The following is a 12,500-nucleotide window of genomic DNA, read 5'->3' as shown; positions in this document are numbered from 1 at the left end:
CTGGCAGGTGAGAGCGTGGCTCTACCGTGTGAGCTATCCACGAACACAAAAATATTCGTTTCAAACCCAAAGTCATTTCTAGATCCCTCTCTCACCCACTTCTTGAGATCGCCGATTCGTTCGCCACCATCGCGAAGTAATTTTGACCAGCAGTTAAGCTTAATAGCCAATATTCTCATCACAAACATATAACATAGAAACGATTGAGACATTGAGTATGCTCCGGTGTATGGGTGAATTTTTAATTCAGAAAAGTGAGTGGAGCAGGCACTTATGTTGGTAACAACAAGATATGAAGTGAGTAGAAAAGTGCCAGAAGACAATAGAGAATAAAATTTTTTCGCGGCGGTGGTGGGTTTGAACCTGCGACCTTATTGGTACGACAACTCCGCCTGGCAGGTGAGAGCGTGGCTCTACCGTGTGAGCTATCCACGAACACAAAAATATTCGTTTCAAACCCAAAGTCATTTCTAGATCCCTCTCTCACCCACTTCTTGAGATCGCCGATTCGTTCGCCACCATCGCGAAGTAATTTTGACCAGCAGTAAGCTTAATAGCCAATATTCTCATCACAACATATAACATAGAAACGATTGAGACATTGAGTATGCTCCGGTGTATGGGGTGAATTTTTAATTCAGAAAAGTGAGTGGAGCAGGCACTTATGTTGGTAACAACAAGATATGAAGTGAGTAGAAAAGTGCCAGAAGACAATAGAGAATAAAATTTTTTCGCGGCGGTGGTGGGGTTTGAACCTGCGACCTTATTGGTACGACAACTCCGCCTGGCAGGTGAGAGCGTGGCTCTACCGTGTGAGCTATCCACGAACACAAAAATATTCGTTTCAAACCCAAAGTCATTTCTAGATCCCTCTCTCACCCACTTCTTGAGATCGCCGATTCGTTCGCCACCATCGCGAAGTAATTTTGACCAGCAGTAAGCTTAATAGCCAATATTCTCATCACAAACATATAACATAGAAACGATTGAGACATTGAGTATGCTCCGGTGTATGGGGTGAATTTTTAATTCAGAAAAGTGAGTGGAGCAGGCACTTATGTTGGTAACAACAAGATATGAAGTGAGTAGAAAAGTGCCAGAAGACAATAGAGAATAAAAATTTTTTCGCGGCGGTGGTGGGGTTTGAACCTGCGACCTTATTGGTACGACAACTCCGCCTGGCAGGTGAGAGCGTGGCTCTACCGTGTGAGCTATCCACGAACACAAAAATATTCGTTTCAAACCCAAAGTCATTTCTAGATCCCTCTCTCACCCACTTCTTGAGATCGCCGATTCGTTCGCCACCATCGCGAAGTAATTTTGACCAGCAGTTAAGCTTAATAGCCAATATTCTCATCACAAACATATAACATAGAAACGATTGAGACATTGAGTATGCTCCGGTGTATGGGGTGAATTTTTAATTCAGAAAAGTGAGTGGAGCAGGCACTTATGTTGGTAACAACAAGATATGAAGTGAGTAGAAAAGTGCCAGAAGACAATAGAGAATAAAAAATTTCTTCGCGGCGGTGGTGGGGTTTGAACCTGCGACCTTATTGGTACGACAACTCCGCCTGGCAGGTGAGAGCGTGGCTCTACCGTGTGAGCTATCCACGAACACAAAAATATTCGTTTCAAACCCAAAGTCATTTCTAGATCCCTCTCTCACCCACTTCTTGAGATCGCCGATTCGTTCGCCACCATCGCGAAGTAATTTTGACCAGCAGTAGAGCTTAATAGCCAATATTCTCATCACAAACATATAACATAGAAACGATTGAGACATTGAGTATGCTCCGGTGTATGGGTGAATTTTTAATTCAGAAAAGTGAGTGGAGCAGGCACTTATGTTGGTAACAACAAGATATGAAGTGAGTAGAAAAGTGCCAGAAGACAATAGAGAATAAATTTTTTTTCGCGGCGGTGGTGGGGTTTGAACCTGCGACCTTATTGGTACGACAACTCCGCCTGGCAGGTGAGAGCGTGGCTCTACCGTGTGAGCTATCCACGAACACAAAAATATTCGTTTCAAACCCAAAGTCATTTCTAGATCCCTCTCTCACCCACTTCTTGAGATCGCCGATTCGTTCGCCACCATCGCGAAGTAATTTTGACCAGCAGTAAAGCTAAAAAAAAACCTGCCAGGCGGAGTTGTCGTACCAATAAGGTCGCAGGTTCAAACCCCACCACCGCCGCGAAAAAATTTTTATTCTCTATTGTCTTCTGGCACTTTTCTACTCACTTCATATCTTGTTGTTACCAACATAAGTGCCTGCTCCACTCACTTTTCTGAATTAAAAATTCACCCCATACACCGGAGCATACTCAATGTCTCAATCGTTTCTATGTTATATGTTTGTGATGAGAATATTGGCTATTAAGCTTAACTGCTGGTCAAAATTACTTCGCGATGGTGGCGAACGAATCGGCGATCTCAAGAAGTGGGTGAGAGAGGGATCTAGAAATGACTTTGGGTTTGAAACGAATATTTTTGTGTTCGTGGATAGCTCACACGGTAGAGCCACGCTCTCACCTGCCAGGCGGAGTTGTCGTACCAATAAGGTCGCAGGTTCAAACCCCACCACCGCCGCGAAAAAAATTTTATTCTCTATTGTCTTCTGGCACTTTTCTACTCACTTCATATCTTGTTGTTACCAACATAAGTGCCTGCTCCACTCACTTTTCTGAATTAAAAATTCACCCCATACACCGGAGCATACTCAATGTCTCAATCGTTTCTATGTTATATGTTTGTGATGAGAATATTGGCTATTAAGCTTAACTGCTGGTCAAAATTACTTCGCGATGGTGGCGAACGAATCGGCGATCTCAAGAAGTGGGTGAGAGAGGGATCTAGAAATGACTTTGGGTTTGAAACGAATATTTTTGTGTTCGTGGATAGCTCACACGGTAGAGCCACGCTCTCACCTGCAAGGTAAGTGCAGAGATTCTATTAAAAACGTTTTATTTATTTATATTTTTTCTATTTTATAATTAATTTTTTAAATCTCGTTTTCAATTAATATATTTATTTCAATATTTATATATTTATTTTGTTTGAGTTTATCATCCTCGCAGCATTCTCATAAACCATGGTCGAAGGGACGTTATTCGAAATGAATAGAAAATAAAAGACAGCAGAGTCGCATCCCTTATGTTTTTGTTTGTTTTCCGGTGATGGTGTAAAGTGTAAACAGAGAGTTGAGAGTTCAAAGCAGTGTCCAGTTGATTGTGATTGACTGACTCAGAATTTCCTTCACTTTCAATGTGTTCAGTTAGTGAGTGTGATGTTGAATATCAGCGGTATCTCGAAGGAAAATTTGAACATCATAATCATAGATTTGATGTTGACCATAGCCATGGGGCTTGGCTCAATTATTACTCGAATGTAGGCTCGACTAAGACTTAAACTTTAACCCTACAAACTACAACACCCATCCCATCACCACTTTTTATATATAGATAGATAGTAACTGACAATTTATATTTATATTAGACTATATAGACTTAACTTAACATGAACTAATTCATAGAATTCCGATAGAGATATCGAAAAGCGGGAAATTGGGAACTGAGTTATGATCGGTTTCATCATTCAATCGTAGGAAGCTTATGCAATGTACAATTTCAATTACAATAATAACCATTACCATTACTCTTGACTATTTTTTAAATTATCATTTATTTGTCAAGCCCCAAGCAAGTCAAGGTAGCAGTTTGTAGTTCGATTATTAATATTATTATTATTATTATTATTATTATTATTATTATTATTATTATTATTATTATTATTATTATTATTATTATTATGACTGCAATTCAAGCTGTAATAAAGGAAAGTTCTCATACTTTGACAGGACTTTGAATTAAATAGCATCAGAATTTAACTTGAGCCAAATAATAAAATAATTAAGCGCCTAAGAAAAAAAGAAAGGTACTACCGCAAACTCGGGGACCCAAATAATTTTTGGGTTTTGGGAGGGGAGAAACCTTTGGGGGGGGGGGGGGGGGGGGGGGGGTGGGGGGGGAAGGGGAAACTTTTTTTGTTTTTTTAAAGTCTCTCCCCTCCCAAACCCCCAACTAGACTTTTTTTTTTAAAGTTTCCCCCCTCCCAAACCCCCAAAATATTTGGGTCCCCAAGTTTGCGGTAGTACCAAAAAAAAAAAAAAAATACTCAGAAGATAAAAAAAAACGAAAAAGAAAAACAAACTTGTCAGTGATTTATCATGAAAATTCATTCCCCTTCGTATTGCGGTTTCACATCATAATTGAATTAATCTGGATCCACGACTAAATAAATATGTCAACTTACATAGTATACCACCATCAATTTTTAAAAAATGAAATTCATTCATAACTTAGTTTAACTATGCAACCACTTTTCTCGGTAACCCAAACACCTCACTTTTCCAGCAATCTGTAAGATTAGAGAATTTTCCTGTTAATGGAATTCATAATAATAATAATAAGAAGAAGAATAAGAATAATAATATTAATAATAATCTTTATTGTCTAAATAGGCAATTATTGTTAGGTTACAGCTCTTGTAATAGAGGAAAAAAAGTACGTAATTAAAATAGTAGTAATAATGATGATAATAATACTGATATTCCCAATCAAAGTAAGCATAGTAAATCCAGTAAAGGCCTTTAAAATGTCAGCAATGTATGTCTTGTACATTTCATACAGCAGGGGTACTGCAAGGTTATTCATCGATGAGAAGCTGAATAAAAAAGAGCATTTTTAAAATTTCCTTTTTTCTCTCTTTATTTTTTAGTTTGTTCATTATTTTTTGAAATATCAATGAATTCTTGATAAAAGATTGAATATCATATTTGTCATGGCACTCAACAGTTTATATTCATATTCTCTTCTGTTACATCCCCTTTTAAACCCACAATGGACATAGTCCCACTTAAACCCAAGTGATATCCTAACACCCTTTGTACTTAGCTTCCATGACGTTGGAAGAACATACTTAGGAATGGAGGTCACCTTGGTCAGAGAACAGTTTATTTTACTTGACTGAGACAGATTCTTGGTTATTTAAACAAGACTTTGATTAGTTGACCTCTAGAAGTAAACACGATACTGTATGTCAAGTTCATTTTTATCAAGATTTTATCTTAAGCAAGTTTATCTTACATAGATAGACTCCATTGCATATTCATGCTCTAGAATAAAAACATAAAATTTCTTATACACTTGTCGGATTTTTCCATCTTTGCTTTTTGCCACTTCCTCAGTATACTATTATTTCATGCTTTCATTACAGATCACACATATTTTACTCTGCAAGATTAAAAATCTCAATCAGAAATGAGTAGCGAAAAAGAATCCAATGAGGCAGCTGCCTCGGGAAATGGGACCAAAACAGAGACAAATAAAGAGGTAAAATAAATCTTGTTATGTTTTGTTGCTTTTTTTTCAATGTTTATGGATGGATTTAAAACTGTGAAAAATGGAATACATGTATTTTTGTGTCTCCATCCGAAAAAATGTAAGTTCATCTCACAGGTATTTGGTCTCGTCCTACGTTAACTGTTCATGTTGGCTGGGGACACCTTGTAAAGCGCTTTGAGCATGTTTAGTGGATATTGACAAATTGCCACTTTTTTGAGGACAATAAAGATTTATTATTATTATTATTATATTGTGCTATATTAAAGTTCAATTTTTTCTCTTTTTTTTTGATAGCATGATAGCAAAAATATTATGAGGCATTATTGGGAACTCCTTCGTAATTCCAAACACAGGAGTACAAGAATCTTATAATATTTCAACTTTCAACCCTTGTTTTATTTTGTTTCCAATTTCTATAATTGTTTTAATTGCTTTTAAAATATTTTCATTTCAGGAAGGGAAAGATAGTACAAGTTCGGGTAAGTCAGAAATATTTTTTTAAATTTAAAAAATATATTTTATATTATTCTTTTATTATGTCCATGCTCCCTGCTAATATGATGTTTAGTGCTTCAACCTTCTCCTTACCACCCAAAGGAAAATCGTTACATTTGTTACAGTATAACCAACAATTTTCTTGTTCTGATTGCATTTTGTTATAGTTATAGCTATCAAGACTCGACACTGTGTTGCAGAGCTCATTTTTCTGAACAAAACAAGCATATGCTGGTTACTATTCTCTCTGAAAAATCTATTTTTGTGTTGGGTGAGTGTGAAGTTTAGGGTAAAATTTTGAAAATAGCTGGTAAGGAGAGAGTTAATCATACCACAAATAAAACCAAAAATGTTTTTTAAAAAGTACCTAAAGAATGCATTGAGATGTGTTACAAATTACTTGTCATTCTCAGTCATTTGTGGTGAAACAAATGCAAACACAACAACATACACAATGTTTTTCGCATTTCTGATGACCCAAGGCGTTTATAGGCTTACTTTAACATTGTTGTATAAATTTTGATAATTCAGCTTTTATACAGCGCAATATCCACTAAACATGCTCAAAGCACTTTACAAGGGGTCCCTGTCCAACAGCAACATTTAACATTTAGGACAAGACATGAATCCTGTAGGTGATATTATCATTTTTTCGGACAGAAATGGCCAGGTACTCGTTTTACACCTCAGGGATGCCACTTTTCCGGTTTTAGCCGGAAATCCGGTTTTTTTACCACCAGCCGGTTTTAATCCGGAACCTCCGGTTTTTGTCCGTCGTCACTATTCCAAAAAAAAAAAAAAAAAAAATTTTTTTTTTAAAGAAGAAGAAAAAAATCGAGATTTGAGCCGGAACTTTTTCGCCGGGTGAATAATTTGGGCTGTCACCGCCGGTCGAATATTTGGGCACCTAAATGGTAGTTTATCTCCGCCCATCCCCATCACAATTCCTCCTTTTTAAAAAAAAAAATTTGATAAATAAACAGTGATTTTGAGAATTTCTCAGAATTTTTCCGCTGAATTTGCCATGTCAAACATTTCCCTCAAAACCACAAAATCACCATTATGTCTTATGTCATATTTTGACACCAGTGCAATAGTCTCGCGAAATTTAGTGACGGTCCCGTTTTTATGACGTCGGGCCAGACTGAATGGCACCAGATGTCACAATTGACACAGACGACCAGTGGTGTTCTTTGATTAGCAAGTTGATGGTTGAAGGGGAAGGGGAGGGACAAATATCTCTCTCTCTCTCTCTCTCTCTCTCTCTCTCTCTCTCTCTCTCTCTCTCTCTCTCTCTCTCTCTCTCTCTCTCTCTCTCTCTCTCTCTCTCTCTCTCTCTCGCAACCATCCATTAAATCTTTACAAGAACTAAATTTATGTTTAATGATAAGAATGGATTTATACTAGTAATAGTAATATATTACATAATACCAATACAAAACTATGTTCCTGTTATTTTTACACTTTGCTTGCGTTTGACCGATAGACGGAGACACTTTCCTCCTTTTTGACAAATTGCTATTATTATCACTGAAAAAAAACCACTCACCAAAACCACTACATCATCTCTACCACCACTACTATTACAACCACCACCACATCATCATCCCTACCAACACTACTACTACAAATAACACCACATCATCCCTACCACCAGTACTACTACAACTACCAGCACATCGTCATTCCTACCACAACTATTACAACCACCACCACACAATTATCTCTAAAAGACCACCACTACTACAACCACCACCACATCATCATCCCTACCACCACTACTACTACAACCACCATCACATCATCATCTCTAATACTACTACTACTACTACTACTACTACTACTACTACTACTACTACTACTACTACTACTACTACTACTACTACTACTACTACTACTACTACTACTACTACTACTACTACTACTACTATCACCACCACATCATCATCCCTACCACCACTCCTACTACAACCACCACCACACCATCATCCCTACCACCACTACTACTACAACTACAACCACATCATCAACCCTACTACCACTACTACAACCACCACCACACCATCATCCCTAGCGCCACTACTACTACAAATAACACCACATCATCCCTACCACCACTACTACTACAACTACCACTACATCATCATTCCTACCACAGCTACTACAACCACCACCATACAATCATCCATACGACCAGTACTACTATAATCACTACCACATCATCCCTACAACCACTACTACTACAACCACCACCATCATCATCCCTACTACAACCCCCAAATTTAATTACACTTTCAACTTTTGAAATTCTCCGAGTCGTGTCAGAAATTGCTGCGAGACAAATTTTGGATCGAATCTCAGTGAATTTGAGTGAAGTTTAAATGAATAGGTTATAGTTGCATGGGTGGGTCATGATCTTCACAATGAAAAATTTTCTCCTTTTATGTGACCAGTCATTCTCACCCCTGATAGCTATTGATATTAATTTGTCTATATTTTGTTTTTAGCACCTTATTTTATCAATTTGAAAACTGTTAACTCTCCTTTCTTTTGTGTGTTATTTGCTCTCAATTGCAATAATAAGTACTGAAACAATATTCCATATTTGATATTTTTCAAATCCCTACAAAGCCCTTGACGTTGATTTGTATCTCGTCCGCCCAAGTTTTCAGGCTTTTTTTAATTTGCCTGGTGGCATCCCTGACACCTGAGTACAGTGAGAGAATGTGAGTAAAGAGCCTTTTCCAAGACTCAACTATGCGCCGAACAAGGCTCGAACCCAGGATCTTCCTATCCGAAAGCGAGTGTCATACCACAAGACCACATAGCCGTTGTAGTTGAAGCGTAGGGTTGAGAGTATTTCCATTACCACAATGAGACCATAACAATATGCTTCAACAGTCGTGACGTCCGTTTCCTCATAATGACGCATGGTAACTTAGTGATTGGCTTTAAACTATTGGAACAATGGCGGATGCCCTAATGAAATATTTCTTCAACGAGCATAAAAGCGTATCCAGAGGGAAAATAAAAAACCCATTATAAATCTGATCATGTTTTGACTTTTAAACATTCTGATCACAAGACATATGAAAAGTTCTAGCCAGCATGAAGAATAAAAAGTACCAATTTTCTTTGTTTAGAACCACGATGGCCGCCGTTGCTGGGCGACGTGACATCAGACTATTGAATCCAATTGGGGTTATCAGACCTGCAAATATGTTCACGTCTGAAACAGAAGAATATTGTTAGGACGTGTCTAGGGAAGACCAAATTCTTGGTCTCCCTAGCCAAAATAGACCATTTATTTGGCTAGGGAAACCAAGATTTTGGCTACCCGGCGTAAAACCGTATTTTCGTTTGTGGACCTTGTATTTCTTTCTGTTTATTTATTGCTTGATTGTGTTATGTTTTTTTAAACCTTGTAATAATATTATTATTTTCTTTAAAAAAAATTTTTTTTAGTTTTCATTTTTTTTAAACATCTTTTTTTGGTTCCTCAATTTTCTCTTAGTTTCAATAATAGTTTAATTTTCTGGGAGAGGGTAGGGGCGGGGTAAAATTATTACAAAGCCTTTTTAAAAAAAGAAAGAAAAAAAGAAAAAAAAGAACAGCAACAAAACGAAACAAGTAATAAATAAATAGAAGGGAAATAAAACTTCGTCTCTTCAACATAAATCAAAACACGACCCAGATAATTAGATGCAAATGGCACGAACTATGCGGCAATTGCCCTTTACGCATGTCATTTGGATCAAATCAACATTTTCGTTGCTAAGCAGCAGACTGTCAACTATCAAAGATGCGACGAGGGATTGAGTGGGATACCTTCGCTTGTAAAAAAATCTCCCTACCCCCCCCCCCCCCCCCCCCCCCACTCCTCGTCTTTCACAGCTTCCTTTCACTTTCTATCTGTCACACCCCCTCCCTCCAAAAACAACAATTAAAATTAAATGACTATGTGGCGATTGAGGCTACCAACCGTTTGTATTGTTTGGGTAGGTACGCGGTCGAGGCAGGGATTATATGTACATTAGAATCCGGAAAACGCACAAAATAGGTCTCCCGTTTATTGTTGTTTACATTGTAGATAATACACTTTTAGTGAAATCAAACAGGCACAAATGAAATTTTATATTAGTTTAATTCATCATATATGGCTAAATTATTCTGAAAATCAGGGTCGAAATAGTTCTTGTATTATTCACACAAGCGCATTAATTTTGAATAATTAACTTTACAATAGTCTAAAAATAGATCGACAATAATTTTGATAATTGTTACCATTTGTTTCATAAAATATGAATATCTAGACATTATTTGGTAGGTGATCGAATATTTATGAGTATATGCTTCTTTTGCTACCTTATAACCACATATTTATGGTTATTTTTCCCAAAAATTTGCTACGGAAAGCGAGCGGCCTTAGGTATGAGCACGTGTTTACCATGTGCTTCCAGACTCTTGTTTTGACGGCGGTTAACTCAAAATGTTTTGAAAGAAAAATGGAAAAAAAAGGAAGAATGTGACATCGCAGATCTTCCCATATGCTGTTCTTGCACAGTGCTTTCCAGTGCGCTTGAATTTTTAGGGCTGTGTATGCTGCATACATCGGTCAGTGTCGATGTGTACATATTATGCAGGTCTGACATCCGAACCCACTTATGGGCCTAGTTTAACAATGTTGTAGAGGAGACAATATTTTGCTTCTTTTTTTTTGAGATTTCCATTACAACACAATGAGCCCATAAGGACTTGGGTTATCAGACCAGCAAATCAGTGCACGTCGGTCAGTGTGTTTTGCTACAGGAGAACATCTTTAACAAAATCTTGAAGCGTTAATAATTACTGGTTTATTCCGATCGACAATGCAATCTTTCTATAGCTAAATTATACGGAGCTCACAATCACAATGTGTTGTGGAGGTACGATGCAGTGAATTTAAATTTATTTTTTAAAGTTCTATTAAAAGATGGAGGGTAATATTTGCATAATGTAAATGAGACAGAATAGCTTCTTTCATATCATTGTCTTGTTTTATTATGTTTCTGGTGATGCTTACAAGTTGCAATAGAATAGAGGGTATTATTACTAGTATTATCTATTTACAATTATGGCTCCAAGGCTGCACAATACCTTGATTGGCAGAAGAACAAAGTATTGACAAACAAAAATTAGGTTCTAGTCTTTGATATTTGAGTTTTATTCAGTTAGATCTTAGTCTTTCTTATCTAGATAATAGATAGCTAGGTTTACTTTAGATCTGATGGAAACTACTTTCATAGACCAGGGTCTGATTCGGGAGGCCTTCTGAAAGCTCCTGACGCTAAGGGAAACAACCCAAATATTCCCTCAACTACCCGTAAGAAATAATAAAGCCAAGTACCTTTAACTAATCCTGATAATAATAGGAAAAACAAATACACCAAGCACCGTTATTAGGACATTTAACTAACCCTAAGAATAAAAAAAATCCTCTGGCATCGAGCTTACCCTTATAGTTCTGCTTTGTACTATATTTCAATACTAAGAGATGCTAAACCGAGGAGCTTTCGGAAGGCCTCCCTTTGATTCAGAGATAGGAACCAATTGCTCCGTTCAGATTTACAACTAGAAGTTCATTCATTAAACTTTGCTTTCAAATGCACGCCATTAATTTTAGAAACTTGTGTTTCAGTATTGAATGCCTTTACATAGAAAAAAAAACCAAAAAACAAAAGGATTGTCTTGTGTGATTGCGCCTCTTTGCGTCTCAATTACATATTTTTTAAAAAGTAGTCCTTCAGAGCCAATAGGCCCACAGAGCCTGAGTTTGTCCCAGTTTCTGTGGCGGGCGGCACTGTGGTCTTGTGGTAAGACACTCACTTTCAGATCTGAAGGTCCTGGGTTCGAGTCTCCCTCGGCGCATTGTTGAGTCCTTGGAAAAGGCTCTTTACTCACATTCTCTCACTGCACTCAGGTGTAAAATGAGTACCAGGCCGTTAACAATATTGTTCTGTCCGGAAATATATATATAATATCGCTTAACAGGCGTCATGTCTCATCCTTCATGTTAAGTGTTGCTATTGGCCTTGGTCCCTTTGTAAAGCGCTTTGAGACTTTGAGTGGATATTGTGCTTTATAAAAACTCATTCATTTTTATTTCTATAGCGTGAAATGAACAATAGCAATTGATTGCTATCCTTTGGATAGGATAATAGTCTATCTCAAAGTACTTTCTGCAAGATCTAATAGACCCAGCTACCCAATCACTACTGCATGGATAGTGTTAGAAAAAAAATATTACTTCACCCGGGATTGATATGTCACTTTGCATGTGAAATGAGTGCTCTACCAACTGAGCTATCGGGACCCCCAAAAACATTTTTAAAGTGAGTGTCACATTTTTCAGTCGACTTTCTTCGTGAATATTTGGCAAGGTCTCTCGGTTTGCGTGAAAAACCAGAACAGATACTAGAGGAGCTGACACTGGAAGGAATAGCCAAGTACATCAACAGTGATAAATGTAAAAACATTGTCACCATGGCAGGTGCTGGTATTTCTACATGTGAGTATTTAACATTAACAAGTATAAGGATTTGGTATAATATGTCACAGTGAAA

The 12,500-nt window shown here is 37.4% G+C and overlaps 1 protein-coding gene across 1 annotated transcript; it reads left to right on the top strand.

Moving 5' to 3' along the window:
• Positions 1–3,188: 3,188 nt before the first annotated feature.
• Positions 3,189–12,445, top strand: LOC144962178 (NAD-dependent protein deacetylase sirtuin-2-like; the record flags this gene model as incomplete). Its single annotated transcript, XM_078895116.1, has 4 exons — positions 3,189–3,274; positions 5,276–5,391; positions 5,858–5,882; positions 12,290–12,445. Coding segments are annotated over exons 2-4 (253 nt in total), but the record flags the coding sequence as incomplete, so codon positions are not given.
• Positions 12,446–12,500: the final 55 nt, after the last annotated feature.

Source organism: Berghia stephanieae, unplaced genomic scaffold (genome assembly GCF_034508935.2).
Source record: "Berghia stephanieae isolate SIO BIC M18660-M18661 unplaced genomic scaffold, UCSD_Bste_1.3 scaffold664, whole genome shotgun sequence".
Taxonomy (NCBI): domain Eukaryota; kingdom Metazoa; phylum Mollusca; class Gastropoda; order Nudibranchia; family Aeolidiidae; genus Berghia; species Berghia stephanieae.
The sequence above is the reverse complement of the archived record's forward strand: the minus strand, read 5'-3'. Positions and strand labels throughout refer to the sequence as shown.